The 21,663-nt window shown below is 37.6% G+C and overlaps 1 protein-coding gene across 9 annotated transcripts in view; it reads right to left on the bottom strand.

The window, feature by feature from the left end:
• hspg2 (heparan sulfate proteoglycan 2) overlaps positions 1–19,162 on the bottom strand; it is a 159,934-nt gene extending 140,772 nt beyond the window's left edge. For 8 of the 9 annotated variants that reach the window (XM_022677111.2, XM_049462688.1, XM_049486523.1 and 5 more), the window contains exon 1: positions 18,805–19,162. In XM_022677111.2, coding sequence (XP_022532832.2) covers positions 18,805–19,005 — 201 coding nt within the window. In that variant the 5' untranslated portion in view covers positions 19,006–19,162. The remainder of the gene's footprint in view (positions 1–18,804) is intronic. The other variant, XM_049462689.1, reaches the window with a different exon arrangement.
• Positions 19,163–21,663: the final 2,501 nt, after the last annotated feature.

The following is a 21,663-nucleotide window of genomic DNA, read 5'->3' as shown; positions in this document are numbered from 1 at the left end:
TTACCCTTGCTAAGTTGAAATCCTTTAATTGTGAGCATGCATGAAAAAAAAATATATATATACTAGGAAATAAGAAATCTAATTAAAATGTGATGTGGGAAAAAAAACACTTTTTACTTAAAGTTTCTGTGTTTAAAAATATTCTAAACAATACATCAGCAAACTTAATAAAAAACTTAAATGCTTTTTATTGCCACCATGACATGACCAAGAGTGCTATACCCCCCGGACGATAATTTCATTGTTCTTGACGTTGGTTGAGGAAGGAATTCCTCTAGACTGTACCACACCTACTTGATCCAGTGGAGTAAAATCCTGTTAAAACCAGCGTCTAAAATTGAACATTAGGCTTGTCTTACTAAGCCTTCCTTCCTCGCCTGTCTAAAATAAACAACCACTTAATAATGAAGTCGGGAACAATAACTGTACGTGTAAACTATCGTCTGCATTAACTACGCAACGCTACGATATACCAGGAGGAAACATACGGCTGTAAATACAATAAAAGCATTTTTAGCTATTTTTAGGGTATAAATGATCCTTCCAGACAGCTGAACAGAGAATGATTGAGTGCTAGGGATGGACGATAATTCAGTATTGATATAAAGCTCTGGAAAAAAAATAATAAGATACCACTTAAAAATTATGTGTTTCTTTGATTTTACCAAATTAAAAGCCTCTGGAATATAATCAAGAGGAAGATGGATGAGCACAAGCCATCAAACCACCAAACTGAACTGCTTGAATTTTTGCACCAGGAGTAAAGCAGCATAAAGTTATCCAAAAGCAGTGTGTAAGACTGGTGGAGGAGAACATGAGATGCCAAGATGCATGAACTGAAACTGTGATAAAACAGGGCTATTCCACCAAATATTGATTACTTCTGAACTCTTAAAATACTTTATGAATATGAACTTGTTTTCTTTGCATTATTTGAGGTCTGAAAGCTCTGCATCTTTTTTGTTATTTCAGCCATTTCTCATTTTCTGCAAATACATTCTCTAAATGGCAATATTTTTATTTGGAATTTGGGAGAAATTGAAACTGAATGGTGCACTTCCCTCTGCTGACAACTTTTATAGAGATGCAGATTTCATTTTCCAGCAGGACTTTGCACACTACCCACACTGCCAAAAGTACTTATTAGTCTTGTATGATATTCAAATTTTCCGAGACACTGAATTTTGGGTTTTCATTGGTTGTAATCCATAATCATAATCAACAATATATATATATATATGTACTAAAATTAAGAAACATTCCAATGATATTCAAATTTTAATATTAAAATAACACAACCTGCAGTGACAGTTCCACTGTCTCCTGGCCTCTTATAGCAGGACACTCACCTGCTTCTCTCTCCTCTGTAAGGTATAATTTGAAGGTGCACTGACACACAGACACGCCCCTAACCTCGACATCTGCATGCCAGGAGGATTTGTACAGGGAAAGAAGAAAGCGAGGGGCCCTACCTGCCCATTCATCACAAGCAGATGTGCAGCTCTGCATTTCCTATGAGGTAATTACAGACGCGAGGAGACACCGGCGCGGCCGTGTGAAAACCCCCGGCCAGACTAGCCCAGTGTCTACAGAACCAACTCTAACCAGACTCCAGGCCACTAATCACGTTCAGTCACGTACCCAGGAGCTGCTGAGCTTCAGCAGTAACTGAGATACAGGTAGCCCCCTGCTTCTGTTCTATTCATTCTGTAAAGATGCTAAATTAATTTAAACTGTCCATCACTAGACTTTAGTGACTTTAGGCTGCCTTAATTTTTTCCAGGATAAGAAGTAGTTTGGAGTATGCATTCAGTGTGGACCTCTGCCTCACTCTGCCCCGCTCTACCTCCAGCCTTATTATGTCACACGATCACACTCTACAGTGTAAAGAGCTCACTGTGTTGCCTTTCACAGAGTTTGCTATTATTCAAAATGCTATTTGTAATACATATACAGCTCTGAAAAAAATAAGAGACCACTTGAAAATGATGAGTTTCTTTGATTTTACCAAATTGAAAACCTCTGGAATATAATCAAGAGGAAGATGGATGATCACAAGCCATCAAACCAGGAGTGTAAAGCATAAAGTTATCCAAAAGCAGTGTGTAAGACTGGTGCAGGTGGAGGAGAACAGGATGCCAAGGTGCATGAAAAAAAACTGTGATTAAAAAAAAACATGGTTATTGAATATTGATTTCTGAACTCTTAAAACTCTTTATGAATATGAACTTGTTTGCTTTGCATTATTATTCTTATAGAATAAAACAACCATGTTCATTTTACTCAAACATAAACCTATGAATAGCAAAATCAGAGAAACTGATTCAGTCACTAAAGTAGTCTCTTAATTTTTTTCCAGAGTTGTTTATACATATATACCTCCCTATGCTTGACAGTGATTATTTCGTAGGATGTTGCCAGTTCGCTTCATGTATTGTATTAAATCAGAAAGGGAAAATCATGCACAAATTGAGTTTTTGCTGTATATTTGGACGGAAACTTTTAATTTCAGATTCAGTTTTGCATTCAACAAGAGATTCCATACAGTAGAAATGAGAGCAAGTTCAGGTCAATTACCGAAATTCCTCTGAGCGAGAGGTGAAGGCCGGATTGTGCTGACTAGACATTCACAGGCACCTCGATAGCCAGTAGCCACTGGGTCGGTGTGGCTATAAAAACTTTGTCCCCGTCTCGCCGGCTCGCAGGGCCAAAACAAAACCGCGGCCATTCTTCTGTTATCTGGCTAAATCTCCACGCTGCAAGTTCTCATATTATTCAAGCACTAGGGAACCCCACAAAACAGCCAGCCGCAGTGAAGAACATGAGCCCAGGGGCAGGTTTTGCACCCGTGCCAAGGAATTTGGCCGCAGACCTCAACCCCGGTGCGCTCCTGACAACGTCCCTTTGTGGCCCTGTCAAGACTACGGTGGCAGCCCAGCAGGAGAACCGAGGCCATGAGGTGGGGAAGTCTCCTCAGGCTGCTGAGAAGCTGTTGTTCGCTGGCAGGTCTTTCAGCTCGCCATAAATCAGTGCTGGAAGGCTGTTTAATTAGCCGATTTAAAAGGGTAATTGCTCAGAGTTGGCGGGAAGCTTTAGGTGGTTATAAAGACCGCGTCCAGGGTGATTAAGAAGCTCTAGTTTTGAAACACTGCAGCTCGTGAAAGGTTGTTTTTCAACACTACAACACTCGCTGACAAGTTACGAGGTTTATCTTTCGGGGCACTTAACTGGAGACACATTAAGACTACGGATAACATCCTGGCAAAAGTGGAATTAGCCCTGCATTAGACTTAAGAAAATAAATTAAGGTCAAGCGTATAAAAAGGATTTCTCTTTTGTTAGCATATCTTACACTACTTAGCACTAAAAAAAACTCATAGGTTGCCAGGTTGAAGAATTTAAATTTATACAAACAAGTGCAACATATTGTAGAATCAAATTCCTAGCTTAACTGAGTCAATAGAGAGTGGTTTTATTTTTCGGTTCTGTCGAATATTCTGTTATTCTGGTTATTGCAGAGTTGGTAAAACTTCATTGGGACTGAGAGTTAGCAGTAGAGTAGCAGTTCTTGCTAACTTGTTGCAGCATGATTGTGCTAGCCAGCACATAAATGTGAGACTTGAATGTTGAAATGCCAACCCTTATTATCTAACAGTTGCGATGCCAATTATCTAGCTAGCTAATAAATTAGCTAGCCTCAGCTGAAGCTCAGTGCTCACCTGTTCAGAAAATAATTATATTGCCAGTTTAGCATTCGTCTTGTAGTCCTTCTGGGCTCTAAGCTGCCTCTATTTATTAAATGCATCGCCAAAATTGACTGTTGTTTTACTCCGTCTTTGCTGTTTAGCGCTTTTTAAAAGGACGTTAAGACTCAACATACTGTGTTTGGCTGCTATGGTGTTCCATTCCTGGCAACCCAAGGTGTATGTTTAGGACTTGGGAAAAACACAATCAAATTTCTACTCTGTTCTGGACATACAGTATAGGCTGAAACTCTGCAGACAAGAGATGCTGCCAATGATAAAACTTTGCATGTTCCTTAATATCTGACTACACATCCTTTTATATCATTTTATACTACAGTACTACAGAAAATATCATATATATTGGCCTCCTACCTAATTACCTAATTATATAATGGCCAAACTAGACCTTTCAGGCTGGTAATTACTGAAGCTAAAGACTAAACAACAGAATCCACCTCCACTTTTTTCGTTTCATCACTTCTGATATGGAAGAATCAAGGCAAGACGCAGTTCTCAAACCAAGTGAGCAAAAAACTCTGCTTCGCCCCAAAAAGTCAACATGTTGTGTGGGTGGAGACAAAATTGCACACAGCCACTTTACTCTGGAAGCCACAAAAATGTCAGCTCTGTCACAAGCCAAAGCCAGTGCAGGCTGCCTCGCACAGGGCCATCCCTAAATTAGAGCTAAAACTAAAGAGCCCACACTTCTACACAGCTCTGAATTATATTCTACTGGAACATTTCTGTGGGTAACTTTCCACTACAGAGCAAAGCGTAATCTTAAAAAAACGTAAAAATGTCATTTATAATCAATAGGGTTTGCTCAGACACCACTTTTTCACTTACGACACCAAAAACAGATGCCAGATTTTCAAGAATATGCCGATACTAAGTACCATCACCAATACCAATTGACTTTACATGTACTTTACATGTAGCCTAAACCATAAAAATTCTGATGTATACAGTGTTCCATTTTTTAAGGCTTTATTTGGATAAACGCAGTGAAAGAACATAATTTACTGCACTGTAAAACACTACAGCCACATTAAGTTATGTGAACTTATTTGTTCTTTTCAATTCCAATTGCCATGACAAGTTTAGTATATTGAACTCAAGTTCCTTCGTTTTACATAAAAATAACTTAAAATAACATATTGTCTTAACTTCCTGTGAGTTATTCACATTTACCCAAGTTTATTCAACTTACGTTTTTAAGTTATTGGTTAAAAAAAATGAAAGTGTGAAGATTTGAAAATGCAGAGAGGTAGAGTGATAGGCAGCAAGTTAGAAAAGACTGGAGTACTTTTTACAACTTTAAAACCGTGGGCGCATTGGGCTAAACACTTTTTAACCGACGCATAGCAGTTAATAATAACAAGGAGCAAAAAACTAAAGGGGATTACTTTCAGCTGCGGAGGGACACGCCTATCTTCGGACTCCTTGAGTGCGGCGTGAGTCACCAACACTCCAAAAAGTAATTCTGTGTTTTAGTCAGAAGAACTAATGTTATTAATTTAAACACTTGAGTGGATTTCAAAGTTTTATTGTTTGTTTTTAAAGCTCTTCATGGTTTGGCTCCGAGTTACATTTCTGACCTCCTTTTCCTTCGCTCGACCCCTCGTGTTTTACGCTCCTCCAACCAGTTGTGTCTAGATGTTCCTCGGTCTCGGCTGAAATTCAAAGGTGACCGGGCGTTTTCTATAGCCGCTCCAAGACTTTGGAATAATCTTCCACTTTTTATAAAAGAATCGGCCACAGTGGATATTTTTAAGTCTAATTTGAAAACCTATTTGTTCTCTCAGGCATTTGGATCCTGAGCGGAGTTTGATGATGTTAGTTGTTGTTCTGTCTTGGTCTATCTTGGTTTTTAAATTAGGTTGTGTTATTTGATCTTATTGTACAGCACTTTGGTCGGCACTTTGTGTCTTTTAAATGTGCTTTATAAATAAAGCTGACTTGACTTGACTTGACTTGAGTTGTTTTAACTCAGCGCATCAAGTTGAAACAATAAGTAACGAGTATTTGAAAAACTTTTTAACTTAACATCTTGAGTTGATAAAATGCAAGACCACCAGGTTAAAGAACAGTTTCTTCCCCACGGCCATCAGACTCTTGAACACACCTAAGGAATGACCCTGCACTTTACTTCAACATGTTTACATTGCAGCTGTCACTTTACTGTTAATCTTTTTTTAATATATATAGTTAATGTCCATAACTGCATTATTTCACACTTGCACTTTTTTTATACATTTCTTTGCTTAAGTAACTTTTATTTTTTTTATGTCTTTGACAATTAGTTTAATATTTATAACCTTATTGTATTTTTTTTTTTGCACTTTTTCTATCTTCTATTTGGCATTCTTGGCGAAGAGCAAAGAAAGAATTTCATTGTACACTGAAACCCGTTTCTGTACTGTACATATGACAATAAACTCTTTGAATCTTGATACAAATGTTTTTATCAAGTTGAGTTAACTCAGCTTTTTAAGGCAGCAGGGGAACTTATGTTGCTGAGTTTAACCAACTTGAAATGTTTTACAGTGTGGTACTTCTTTTTATAGTGGATATTTAAATTTACATAATATATTAAATGTAAGCAATGTAAAATGTAATCATATTCATATTAGTGGTGTCAATTCAAATATTAATATATACTTATATGTTTGAGGGGAGATAAAGCCGTGGACGTGGGGCACTGGAATAAATAATGCATGATAAATTATATAGAGGAAACTTTTTTTACCTTATTATAAACATCTCTGCTTGGTTGTAAGGATTTCTGAATTAGAACATAATTAGCTGAGTATAAAATAGATTTTTTACACCTTTAGTTGTAAAAGTTTCTATGGTCCGGATCAGTTGATCAGTTTGTTTGGGTGGAGCGTTTCTCCCTCTGTTTGGTTTAGTTTCACACAGGCACAAAGGTAAATGCACCAAAATGCGTTTACTCCGCATTTAATGTTTTCAACGGGACGTGCAGCGCAGATGCATGAAACGGAGTTGACGTGCAAAGTTGAGTTGCAGATGTGAGCAGTGCACGCTGCACAGACCGTGCTTAGTGTGTAAACAGCATGTAGGAGCAGCAGAGACAGCGTTTGTTCATATCTGTATATTTTCTGGCTAATATATCAGATTAAACTGCACTTTATCAGCAGTTAAAAAGCAATTACATTTACATTTACATTTATGGTATTTAGCAGACGCCCTTATCCAGAGCGACTTACAACAGTGCTTCAAAGTTACTTAAGTTATCCAAAGCTAGTTTGTAGACTAGGATCAAGAGATACATAGAGCTTAATCATGTTAAGAACCCTAGGAACCTTTTTTTTATTTTTTTTATTATTAGTTTAGGAACTCTTTGAAAAGATGTGTCTTCAGTCGACGTTTGAAGACGGCGAGTGACTCTGCTGTTCTGACATCCAGTGGAAGTTCATTCCACCACCTTGGTGCAGCACAGAGAAGAGTCTGGATGTCTGTTTTCTGTGTGTTTTGAGTGATGGAGGTTCGAGCCGAGCCGTACTGGAAGCTCTAAGAGCTCTTGGTGCAGATCTGGCTTTGACCATCGCCATCAGGTATGAAGGTGCTGGTCCGTTTTTTGCCTTGTAGGCCAGCGTCAGGGTTTTGAATCGGATGCGGGCGGCAACAGGAAGCCAGTGGAGGGAACGCAGCAAAGGAGTCACATGACTGAACTTCGTAAGATTGAAGACGAGTCGTGCTGCAGCTGATTCTGAATTAACTGTAGTGGTTTGGTGGCTCGCAGTGGAAGACCAGCCAGTAGAGAGTTGCAGTAGTCAAGTCTTGAGATGACAAGAGACTGCACAAGCACCTGAGTGGCATCCTGAGACAGAAACGGTCGAATTCTTCGGATGTTGTACAGGAGAAATCTGCATGACCGAGTCAGATTTGCAATATGGCTCGAGAACGATAACTGGACATCCATTACTACACCGAGGCTTCTTGCTTCTGCCGATGGAGTGACCAGTGAGTTCTCGAAAGAGAACTTTAAAAAGAAGTATATTTGCTAGCTGCTGCTTTTATACATCTGTGGTCATGGAAGTGATTGGAATTTGATGGAATATGATTTGAATGCATTTGAAATGGATTCATGAATTAATATTTGAGCACAGTGCTGTCTGCTTACACTTTAAAAGTGCTATCGACAGCATCTGGCCAAATATTGCAGCTGTGATCCCATGAGTATTCATGATCTCGTAACAGGATCACTCTAGCTTTAGAAAAGCAGTAAATCATAATAATGATAATGTACGTAATGAAGACAGAAGGACACTGATCTACTGGCATTGCAGTTTAAGGGAGTTTTTTTAAGGTTTATGTTCTAATACTCAATTTTCTCTTATTCTGAGACCGATCCTACACAGACTGAATGTTCCAATATGAAGGTGTGTATCTGATACAGCCCTCCAAACACTTTGTTGCAGGAATGAACTGGAACGGACTGTGTTTAACACCGTGACCGGGTCTGGGAAGTGAGTCTGACAGGCAGCCACAATAGCGACGGCTGGCGGCACAATGTGAAGCGGGTGAATAGAATCTGCCAAGGCTCTCAGACAGACAGACACACACACACACACACACACACACACACACACAGTGAGAGAGAAAAAGATATAACAATCTGCATTCCTTCCTTATCAAACTGTGAATCCATACCTTTCTCTATTCCACCGCTCCTGCCTTCACAAAAAAATTGTTTGAGGTCAGTAAACAAAACCAGAATTAATACTATAAGGCGCACCAGATAATCAATCAATCAATCAAGCTTTATTTTCACTCGAGAAAAAACATTGAGGGTGACCCTCATTTACGATGTTACCGAGCAATTACAGCATCAAAGCTATTGAAAATATTTAATAATGAATTAGAATTAGAAGGAATAAAAAGGAATAAAATACTAAATAAATAAAAGAAGTACTAATTTTAAAATCAACATTAAATAAATATATGAATAAAATATAAATGTAAAACAGAAAATCCTAAAATACCATAAAAAACAAATTGACATAAAAAGTAAAGGATTCATAAAATTAATAAAAATAAATAAAAAGATAATAGTAAAAGTAAAAAATAAAGTAAAATGTTAAGAATGATACAAAATGATAAAATAAATAATAGAACATAAGAACATAAGAAAGAAGATTTAAAAAAATTGAATAAAAAAAAATTAATAATAACAAATAAAAAAGAAATAAGAAAAAAAGAAATAAAAAAAATGGTGATTAGAAACTAAAAGTTTAAAATGAGCTTTAACGTTTCCTGTAACGTTACAAGGCACACTGTCGATTTTTGAGAAAAGTAAAGAAAAAAAATGTTAGTGTTAAAAATATTTAAAAATATAGTCTGAAAAATATGCTTAAATATGGTAGTTTATGAATGTTTTACAGCATTAAAGTAATTATTCCACACTTGGAAGAGTTGCAGTCAAGTGTTTGTGTATTAAAGAGACACAACAAACACTTTGTTTGTTGTATATTGAAACTGACACCAATAAATCCATAATTCCTCGTATTTGTTTATTTTATCCTCTTCAGTAACACTAACAGATGCTGTGAGTATCGTAGAGAATTGTATTGTAATAATATTGTATCATAAGATGCCCTGTGATTCCCACTGCTAACGCTAATGATAATAAAGCAGTAAGAGCAGCTGTGTTTCTGTGTAAGTTTTGATGCTTTAAGGTAATCTGTCATGTAATCCAATAAAAGCAACACACTGCTAGCTAACACCCATCAAACCCTCACTGCTCCACTGCTCCACTGTTACATTATTCCACAGCTTCTGCACTGTAAAAATCTTCAGATGATGCCTTTTTTCCATGAGGCGGACAGGCTTGGACAGAGCGAGAGCTGCAGTCAGTAGTAGGAGGAAAAAAGCACATCGTACATGGAAAATATTGCAGCTGCGCAGATTAATTCCTTATTTTTTTGTCATTCAAATATAAATAAGAGAATGAAATCTGCACAGTGTGGGATGTGGTTTTGGCTGCTGTAGAAGCAGGTGGCTCCCTAGTAAATGAATCATTTCCAGTTTGAACATGTTGGCGTTAATGTTCAGGGCCGAGGGTGCACTTTAAAACCTGATACGCCACTGAACTGAGCATGTGGGCTTGAAGCTACAGTATAATACCACCCTGTATTTTTCTTTATTTTTGTTTACTGTATCATATATTTGATATAGACATATTTGACTATGTGCAATATTTTTTTTTTAAAACAGAGTGCAATAATAATGTGCAATACCTCTTCTGCTGGACTCTTTAGATTATTGTATATTATATATTTTTATGTATTTCTTTCTCTCTGTTCATTGTGTTTATTTTTTGTTTAAAGTTATGATGGTGTTGGAATCTATTAACCAACCAAACCAACCACCTAATTACCTAACCAACCAGCCACCCAACCACTCAACCACACAACCAACCCTCCAACCAAACAAGCACTCAACCTCCTAACCAACCACACCACCAACCACTCAACCTCCTAACCAACCACCCCACCAACCAACCAACCACTCAACCTCCTAAACAACCACCCCACCAACCAACCAACCACTCAACCTCCTAACCAACCACCCCACCAACTAACCAACCACTCAACCTCCTAACCAACCACCCAACCAACCACTCAACCTCCTAACCAACCACCCAACCAACCAACCAACTTTTAGCTTTTGGTCTAACAAAATAACGAATGCATTGATTATTGTCTTGTCTATTTTGCGTATGTCATTTTACGTTATTTTGTTTAATTTATGAACATATTTTTTTTTCTTTGAGCCAACAAAATTATGAATCCTTACTTTACTCTTCTCTAAAGTTCACTTTCAAAGCCTAAACAATGATCCAACTGTAATTAGCATGGCTATCAGGCTAACAGCTGGGACAGGAGGTGATTGGAGCCCAAAGCTTTGGTGATTCTTTGCTTATTTTCACTTTATCACATTAAATCCAGCTACTAAATTACACTTTTGGTACAAATTTGGAACATCTGCCGTTTCAGCGCAGCCTGCGTAGCCTGCATGTTATATAAATGGAATTAGCGTGGCTGTGAGGGGAACACGAGATACAGGACACAGCTGCAGTGTGCGGGCTTGGCTCCTGCTCTTTGTCTTGAAGGCCCACAGGAAAGCCTGAGTAAACTCTGCGTCGGGTGAAGCGGGGGGGTGGGGAAGTGTGCTTTCCCTCGTCACACAGATAATTTCGGACTTTAGCTCTGTAACAGGATGATGAATCAGCAGATTCAGCCTTTCTTTTTCCCCCCGATGAAGCTGAAGCTGCAGAGCTAAGCGGAATCAGCCTGTATCAGAGCTGCTTGAAGCTACTTCCTCTCCTTATAACTCAGGATACAGAAGATACCAAGGATTAACCCCTCCTAGCGTAGCCAGTTAAAGGCTGAATAACACCCCTGATTTCAGCTGACTCCTCCTTTAGCTCAAATTTGAAGAATCCTTATATTAAAAAAAAAAAAAAATGGGAGGAGTAGTTGAGGAGGGGCACTAAGTGATGTATGGGTTTAGGGGCGGGGCAGATGGGAGAGCAGATGGGAGAGCAGATAGTTGATTAATATTATATTATATATTGCGTTCAACTATTAAGTAAAAAAATACGGTTTACAGTTTAGTGCCTCCTTAATGTGTTCTGTACATTAGGAAGCATGTGAATAACATGGTATTGAAATAAAAAATAAATACGGTATATAAAAAAACAGGATTTTACCATCTTTTTGATTGATTACGCAAGACAGAGAATATTGGAATATGATGAGCTCTTCTTAAAACATCTACAATGTATAGGAATCACATCAGGGTACTAATATATATATATATATATATATATATATATATATATATATATATATATATATATATATATATATATATATTTTTTAGCAAATTACAAAAAAATTACACTGTTCTCATTTCCCATTATATATCTACTAGAGACTAGAGAGTGCATTATTATTATTTTTATTAGTATCATGACATTCTGGATCATTGATTTCTGTTACAAATCTGATAAAATTCTTGTATTTGTTTTAATATCTCAGTTAGGGGTGTGCCATATCATATCGTAAGCAATAATAAACTTTTTTTTAATTTTGTGCAGTAGTGTAATCTTAAAATATATATTTTTTATTTCAGTATTATGTCATATTGACAAAAGTATTGTTTTCGCAAAAATACTATGAAATATTGTGATACTATTTTAGGGCCATATTGCCCATTCCTAGAATAGAAACACTTTTATGGCTGCTTAGAAGCAAGATTATAGGAGTCCTATAATCACCTGATCTTACCTTTAGCATAACCACACCCTCACCTGCAGCCCAACACACAGCATTATCATCACACACCTCTGAGTAACAGAAGCTGTCTGAACCCTGCTGGTAGGACCCCTCAGCCACTACGCTCTGAGAACAGGGGGCTGTTGAGACGCTAATGTTCACCAGGCTTCCGGGTGGCTCTGCTGGCCTTATCTGAAGCGTCTCGAGTGGATCTCAGCAGGCAAAGAGCACTGCTGGTGAACACTTAGAGAGCAAGAGCCACTGCAAACGCTGAAGCTACGCCAACAGAGAGCCCATTTTCCCAAGGTTTACTTTCTGGCTAATTTCATTGGAGGTGTGTTGGAGACAAACGGCAGGTTCATTTTTACACTTGTATAAATTAAATGAAAACTAAATTAAATGAATCCTGGCATCGCTTTTTTTTACACTTCGAATTAGTTTCCTACTATCAGTGTTGTAGCTAGTCTGGGGTTAGGAAAGTAACGTTAGTGGAGGTAACATAGCCTTACCAAACTTTTCACTCACACGTGACTTGAGTAGCACTGCTGAGGTAAATGTAAATGTATTGATGTATTGTGCTTTGTTGGAATGTCTGCTTATTGAATTGAGTTCAATTAATATTTTCAAAAGTATCTTTTTCTTGCTTACAGGATGAAACATATTTACAATATTTTAGTTATTCAGTGGTGAAAAAGTGGCAAAATAAAAGAAAATACTGCAAAAAAAAAAGTCTGTAACTTTTTTTTTTTTTACTTTGTTGCATCTCACACATGTTGGGTAAGAACTGGATTTCAATACCACATCCAAAAGTGTTTTAAATCTGAATTTAAAAACTCAGCGTGTATTTGACATTCACAACTTGAGCCACTTTTACTTGCAGTGTGAACAAAGCCTTTAACCTTTAATCCTGTTTTTTAAAATGGTTAATGCCCCAGGTTAATAGTTTAAGTTAATAGTTCAGACACTGTTGCGCAATACTGTTAAAAATAAAGAATAAGAATGAATTGTTATGTCTGGTGGCTTCCCCTGGGGAACACTAAAAAAAACAGACTAAACAGCTTCAACATTTTACAAAATACTGAAGCCTGAAGGCCTGAGAAACAGAGGAGAATATGTACATTTTAATGCATGTAATCTACTTTCCTTTTGCTTGTATAACAATATGACCCGAGGGCACAAAAATTCCTTTCCATTACCTTTCCCGCCGTGTCTCACCCGTGATAAGCTGTCTGTTAATGGTTTAATATTACTCTCAGAGAATACGCAGCCCCAGCTGAGCGCTGAATTTCATTTCAGACATGCCGAGACTCGACGGAGTTTGGTGGAAACTGAACGGCATGCTGTGGATTACAGAGGCTGCATTCACACTGATCTCAGAACCAGCCAAAATAACCACTAACAAACATTTCCCGTTACTGCAGGGCCAATTACTGATGTTCTAGAGAGGTTTTTAAGCACTGCTGACTAAAATGTGATGATTATTAACAATAATCTGTATTTTCAAGAGATGCAATTGAAGAAAGAAATCATGCCACAGCAAGTAAGGTTTGAATCTATAAAGCACAAAACAGAGCATATAAAATGTACACAATTCCATAGGTAATTGAATGTATAAACTTTGAACCTGTACATGTAGGATTTGTATCTCCAAACTCTTTTTGCATGGAAGGATTGATTCTCTAAAGAAACAGTTCCAGTTAGCATTGTAAGGTTTGAATCTCTATAGTCAAACTAAATGTAACGTTTGAAACAGGGCTACAGAACATAAGCATTGAATCATACAGTTATACTAAATGTAAAGTGTGAAACAGGGCTACAGAACTAAGGATTGAATCTCTACAGTCATACTACATGTAAAGTTTGAAACAGGGCTACAGAACATAAGCATTGAATCATACAGTTATACTAAATGTAACGTTTGAAACAGGGCTACAGAACTAAGGATTGAATCTCTACAGTCATACTAAATGTAAAGTTTGAAACAGGGCTACAGAACATAAGCATTGAATCATACAGTTATACTAAATGTAACGTTTGAAACAGAGCTACAGAACATAAGAATTGAATCTCTACAGTCATACTAAATGTAAAGTTTGAAACAGGGCTACAGAACATAAGCATTGAATTACAGAACATAAGAATTGAATCTCTACAGTCATACTAAATGTAAAGTTTGAAACAGCTACAGAACTAAGGGTTGAATCTCTACAATATAGCAAAAGTACAAAACTTGAAACAGAGTTACAGCACGCAAGGTTTGAATTGTTACAGTACTGTACATAAGAAGTGTAAAGTTCTGTAATTGTTCTTGTTGCATTGGAGGATTGAATCTGTACAATACATAATAAATGCTGAGTTTAAAACAGTGCCACAGCATATCAGGATTAAAGGAATAATACAAAACTTTCACAGAAACAAGGTTTTGCTATGATTCTGATAACTGTTACAGTATATTGAACAGTATGTTCAGAGGTTTTAGAAGTTTTAGAGACAGATTTGGTCTTTGCAGTTCTTCCCCAGTTGCACACACCCAACCACAGAGCAACTTTTTCCCTTTTCCTGCGATCTGATTGGCTGAATTACCCCCCCCAGCCATGCTAGCATGACTCAATGTGACATAATGGGCTTTGGCAGCGTGTGTTTCTAAGAGGTGGGCCGTGTTTTTTGGGAAGGGGCTGCTGCTGGTGGTGAGTGTGTGTGAGTGTGTGTGTGGGAAGACGAGTGTGTGAGGCACCAGGCAGGGCCGTGAGGTAGCACCGCGTGTTCACACTTGCAGGAGCTGCAGCACCAGCAGCCGAAACACAGCTGTGTTTGGAGTTTGCCCCCCAACATCCAATAAAAGCCTCAGAAAACTGCAGAGATGCATCACACAGTAACCGCACATCAGGCTGAATGGAGGACGGACATGTGGGGATTTGATCGCACACTGTGGGGAGGAACCCAGAGAACTAACCTTGGGCAAATAGCTACGCTCTGATCAGACATGCCCTAATGTTATTTCTGCACCCGTGCATTTCTTCTTCTTCTTTTTCTTCTTTTTCTTCTATTAACCTACACTGAAAGAGGGCATGCTGAGTAATTGCAGAAACACACACTGTAATAAAGACGTGCACTAGGAATTATTCAATCATTCAAAGTATTAAATTCATATGACTGTATATTTTGAAAAAGTAGAGCACTTAAAATTGATGATTTTTTATGATTTTACCAAATTTAAAAGCTCTGGAAGATTCTAAAAAGATGGATGATCACAAGCCATCAAACCAAACTGAACTGCTTGAATTAATTTTTGCACCAGGAGTAAAGCAGCATAAAGTTATCCAAAAGCAGTGTGTAAGACTGGTGGAGAAGAACATGATGCCAAGATGCATTAAAAAAAACTGTGATTTAAAAAAGGATTATTCCACCAAATATTGATTTCTGAAAACTGAATTACTGAAATAAAGTAACTTATCAGATGATATTTAAATGTTTTGAGATGCACCTGTACCTGTACAAGCACAGCCCAGGCCTAGCCTGAGACAGTTAACCTCAATGACCTCAATCTCAAACCTCAGTCACACCTCACTGCCGAGCAAACAAATGCAGAGAGCTGTGTGTTTTCCATATGATTGGCTTTCCAGAATGATTGCATCAGGCCACGCAACTTAAACATACGAAAAAAGTACACACCACCATTCAACACCTGCCTGTGTTCGTCAGCATCAGTTTAAATCTTCTCAAATGATTCAGAATGAAATAAAACTCAGCTGTGTAAACGTCACGTTAGATTTATATGCTATTTTTCAGCCTACTTTACACAATGGCTATTAGAAGCTTCTACTCCCCAGCCGTTCGTTCGTCTGAGCATGACTCAAACCATATGAGGACGACAAGCAGCTCTCAGAACAGATATAAAAGAGCGCTGGTAATCTCCCAGCCTCTAAATTACACTCCATTTAAAAACACACACAATCACACGACCAGCCGAGGAGACCAGCACAGTCGCTCTATATTATATCCTTACGCAAGACGCGGGAAATGTGGACCCCCAAACCAAGCCAAGGTGAGGGGCAATAAAATAGAAAATTGTTTGTCACAACATCCCGGCAGTGAGCTGTATATGGCCGCAGGAATCCAGGCCATGCGATCCCCAGCAGCATACCATCAGATGAAGTCAGAGAACACTTGCGGAGCTCTATGTGAAGAGAGAGCTAACTAAAATAGACACTGATGGTCACAATAGTGATCACAGGCTCTCCGACACAGGCTCTCCGACACAGGCTCTCCGACACAGGCTCTCCGACACAGGCTCTCCGACACAGGCTCTCCGACACAGGCTCTCCGACACAGGCTCTCCGACACAGGCTCTAGATTCCAAATCAGACTCTAGACTTCATCACACGGGCTCCAACACACAGTCTACAGGGTCCAACACAGGGTCAAACACAGGCTCAAACACACAGGGGCCAACACACTCCAGAGTCCAACACAAAGACTTTAACAAAGGCTCCAACACAGTCTCCAGACTCCAACACACTCTACAGACTCCAACACATAGGCTCTGACACAAAGGCTATGACACACTGACTTCAGATTCCAACACAGGCTACAGGGTCCGACACACAGGCTACAGACTCCAACACACAGGCTACAGACTCCAACACACAGGCTACAGACTCCAACACACAGGCTACAGACTCCAACACACAGATTTCAACACAGGCTCCAACACAGACTTCTGATTCCAACACAGTCTACAGACTGCAACACAGGCAAATTCTAACAGCATAATTTAAACGCCTTTGTGTGAAACTGCTCTTAAAACTGTTAAATGCTTTAGGCTATTAAAGTAAATTCACTCAAAACTTACATTCAGAAATTAAACCATCACTGACGGCTTTAAGTGACAGATGGTAAAGAACACAGTGGTAATTATCAGGCTACTGATTGTTCACAGAGGGTCGGGCCACTTGACTGTGGCAGTAAACTAAAAGGTCATAAAGTGTTTTTATTGGGGTTTTGTTGGGGCTGATTGATACTCTTTGACCTGAAATTCCTACTGGAAACCAGCACTGCCGGGAGCAACCAGCGCCCCAAAACTCAATTGAATCAAAAGAGCTGTCTGGAAAGTAGTAAAGCCGTCTTGTAATGTGGAAAACAGATGCCCTTGGTTCCGGATAATCCAATTACAATGCCATTGTGTGAGCTCTGGTGGTCTCTGAAACAATAGTAAAACTGAGGAAGCTGTTTCATCAGGGATACTGATTTTACTTCTGTATTAATGACAAAAACAGATCAATACATGTGAAACTACTGTATCATATAAGTTGTAGGTAATTTAAAATAAGCACCAACAACCTCTGAAGGTTTTTAGCCTCAATATCTCAATATTGCTGAAAACTAAAGCTGAACAAGTTAAGCAGCCAATAATCCTTAAAATAAAGGAGGTTTTATGATTACCTACATTCTACCAACAAATTCATACAGTCCACTGACCTGTTCACTGATATGTTAAAGTAACTTCCATTATTATCCATTAGAATTAGTAATAAGTCACACAATATGAACACTATACAGTCATTAAACAAAGTAATGTGGCGTGCAGCAAGGGTCAACCTCAGGCCCCTTTGAGTTTCTATTGACTGTTGACAATTGACTGTTACTTAAGAAAAGTAGTAGGCTAATAAGTTACAACATAAGAAGACCACACAGTCATTAAAAGCTACACAAAACGATGTGGTGTGTATCAAGGGTCAATCTGAGGCCCCTTTGAATTTCTATTTAACATTAGTATCTCTTAAAAAAATAGAAGGAGTTTTAACCAAAGTGGATATTGTCTTTCAGTCAACAATGCATAAAACATAGAAACTAAATATGAAAGGTATATGAATAGACACTGTACCAACAAATACTACCATTAATACCCAAGAAAATTAGCAATAAATCAAACTATGAGAATAGCATACAGTCATTGTGGTGTGTGGTGTGTATCAAGGGTCAATCTTAGACCCCTTTAATTTTCTGTTAAACATTAGTAGCTCCTTAAAGTTGAGCTCCAGCCACCTCTGCAGGTGTTTAACACCTCAATACTACTTGAAACCAAAGTTGATCAGGCAAAGTTTTGCAGGCAAAGAGACGCCAACAAGACTATGACTATGAATAGCTTGTTTCTGTGGACAAAATTAGACCAGAGTACACTCAGATACTGTTGGGAAGAAAGTGGAGGAGGCTTGTGTGTCTTCTGGACTGTGTGAAAGTTGGATTTTGAGTGCTTTACTATCAAATCTGTGCAAAAGTTGTAGTAAGACTCAATCAGTGTGGCTTAACCACCACTTTCACTTCAGAATAGCACATACATTTCTAACTTTACTTAGAAAGAAAAAGTTATTTTGGGGGGAAGCTCATGCACTAGATAGACATAAGGAAAAGTGAAAAGTGCAATTGGTAGCTAACCTAACAAGTTTAGTTGTGCAAAGTCGTGTCATGGATAGTCTTAAAGTCTTTGTTTTTTCTATGCACAACAACAATGCAAAGCCAACTCATGCTAATGGAATAAATAGGCTGATGTGAAAGTTGCAGGAGAAAGTAGAATAGAAGTAGTACAATAAGTAGTATAGAAGTAGGACAAGGAGAAGAAGTAGGATTAAAAGTAGAACTTGGACTAGAAATAGAAGATGGACTACAAGTAGAATATAAGTAACTTAGAAATAAAAGTAGAAGTAGAACTAGAAGTAAAAGTTAGAAGTTTTAAGCTTGCTTTGCTTTCTTACCTGAACTATATAGGAGCTCACTAAAAGCCAGAAGAGCAGTCCTGAGACTTTCCGGACACCTATCCTCGAGCCCATGTTTTCTCCTGTCCGCCCAGCTCCGGTACCGATCCGCGCGCGGAGCCCGAACTCCGGGGAGAATAAAAGCGCTCGGCAGAAGTTTGCGGAGTGCGTGTCCCGGTCCCACGCGCGGCGGGACCTCATTTACCGAATTAAAGGAGTATCCGTGCAGGTGTTGCTCAGCACGCGCTGCACGAAAACTTGTGTAAAAGCGAGCGCGTGCCCGGGCTGCTGGTCTATGAGCTCTGTATGGAGGTTCTGCAGCACTGGGAGGACTGGGAGGACTGGCCGGACGCTGGAGGTGCTGGAGGTGCTGGGGTGGGATCGGGACTCCCCCCCTGATCCGGGACTGGAGGAAAACCCGGACTGGAGTCTGGAGTCAGGGAGAGAGAAAGAGAGAGAGAGAAACTCAACTATTTAAAAAAAAACGTTACTTAGCAAACAAAAAACGTTATAAGAACGTTTAGCAACGTTTTGTTGAAAACTTTCCAGGCAGATTAGTCTGTAAAAGTGCATTTTAAGTATACTAAACATAAACAATGTACATACAATAATATAATGTAGTATAATATAATATAATAATATACACAAAACATAAAGAAACATAATAACACAATAGACATAGTAAAAATAAACATAATAAAAAAACTCTCACCAAACCAAACAGTTACTTAGCTAACAAAAGTAAAAGAAAAGAAAAATGCGTTCAAGTTTACTAAACATGAAAAAGTACATACTTTTATAGCATAGAAAATGTACATACAATAATATAATATAATAATATATATTTAAAAAAAATAAAGAAACATAATAACACAATAATCATAACAAATATTAAACATAATAAAGAAACCCTCAGTTACTCAGCTAATAGAGAACATTATAAGAACGCTTTAGTAACGTTTTGTGGAAAAGGTGCCAGCAAGTTTAGCCTGTAACTAAAACTGAAATATAAAAACAATAAACATAATTAAGCAATAATACACTCGTGGTTTGTTCTGTTACATGCGGTTGTAGAGCAGCATAGCTGTGCCAATATTACACATTATAGCACAAACCACAAGTGTGTTATTGCTTGTGATTATAGCACAATTTTATTATGTGTGTTAATTGAAATATTTTAAAGAGTTAAAGAGGATGAAAAAAATATTATCTGTTTGGTTATAAATGCTCCGCAAGTTTGCTAAAAATGTCGAGCTGAATGATAGACCTGTCTGTCTGTCTGTCTGTGAGTTGCTTTACCAGCATTACAGCTCTGAACCTGAACCCTAAACCCAGAGACAGAGCTTTTCATTAATTTCTCCATTTTTAATATTCTATATCTGCTTGTTTATAGATATTTTAAACTGACGTTTCATAGACTTGCAATATTTAATGGTGTGATTTTGTTAACAGAAAAGTGCATCTGTTTTGGGGGGTTTTGACTTGTGAGGTGGTGAAATTTACTCTTAAAAAATAATCTGACAATACAACGTACAATTTTAAAATAAAATAAAAATCAGAACCCAACATTCAAATCTATCTTGCTTCATATTTTTAGAAATACGAATATTTGATTGAAATAATATTTGATTGGATAATGGTGTACTCAATCCCTGTCAAATAATTAATGCTTCTTGATTGAAGCTTCTTGATTGTTTTGAATTAGATATTTTTTAATTTTTTAAATAAAAAAATGTATGGGTTGACCTTTAAAGCCTAAAATGATAAGCTTTTTTTTCAACACCTGACAAGCTAAAAACACACACAAAAAATGTTACAACAAAAATTGCGATTAATGATTGGCACCATTTAATATTTATTTATAACGTTTATTAAAAGTGATTCACTTAATGATAATGATTGGTATTTATATGATTTATAGAACATACTGAATCATTCAGACTCTGAGTTTCAGTAGTGAGATCGAGGCCTTGCTTTTACAAGTTTGTTGAAATGTGGCGCCCCCTGCTGATATTTACCCGCATTACAGCACAGCCACAGCTTAACCCTTTCAGATCCCGCGTCCCTTAAAATAGACATTATATGTATTTTCCTCTTTCTTGTGTATTTTTGCACTTAATGCAGATCGAGACCTGTTTTCCATCAGAATAAACATTTATCGGCAAATCAAACAGCATATTAGCCACGCCCACTGCACTGGAAACCATTTAAGAATTCGAGCTACTAAGGGAAAATAAATACATTTTTTTCATATCATTTATTTAGATTTAATGCATATTATGAAAGCCTATTCCCACCACCTGAAATTCAATAAAAACTAATCCAGCCCATTTTTCTTTTATCTTCTCATTATTTTAAAATTGTAAGTCATTATTTTTAAGATACTATCTTATTATTTTACGATTGTAAGAAATTATTTTAAGATTGTAAGTCATTATTTTGAGATACTAATTTATTATTTTAAGATACTAATTCATTATTGTGAGATACTAATTTATTATTTAAAGATAGCAAATCATTATTTTGAGATACTATCTCACTATTTTAGGATATTGTTATATTATTGTGAGATAGAATGTCATTATTTTAAGATACTCTCTCATTATTTTGAGATACCAAGACATTTTTTTAAATACTATCTCATTATTTTGAGATACTATCTTAGTATTTTGAGATGCTAATTTATTATTTTTAGATACTAAGTCATTATTTTTAGATACTATCGACGTTCATTGTGATTTAATAGATGCAGCCGATGTATCCTTCCTGGCCCACAGTTACCCACAATTCAATGCGCATGTCCGACGCAATGAGGAAAAAGTTAAAACGGCAACAAGGTAATTGGTGGAAATTAACAAG

Source organism: Astyanax mexicanus, chromosome 13 (assembly GCF_023375975.1).
Source record: "Astyanax mexicanus isolate ESR-SI-001 chromosome 13, AstMex3_surface, whole genome shotgun sequence".
Lineage (NCBI taxonomy): Eukaryota > Metazoa > Chordata > Actinopteri > Characiformes > Acestrorhamphidae > Astyanax > Astyanax mexicanus.
This window is presented reverse-complemented; position numbering and strand designations above follow the sequence as displayed.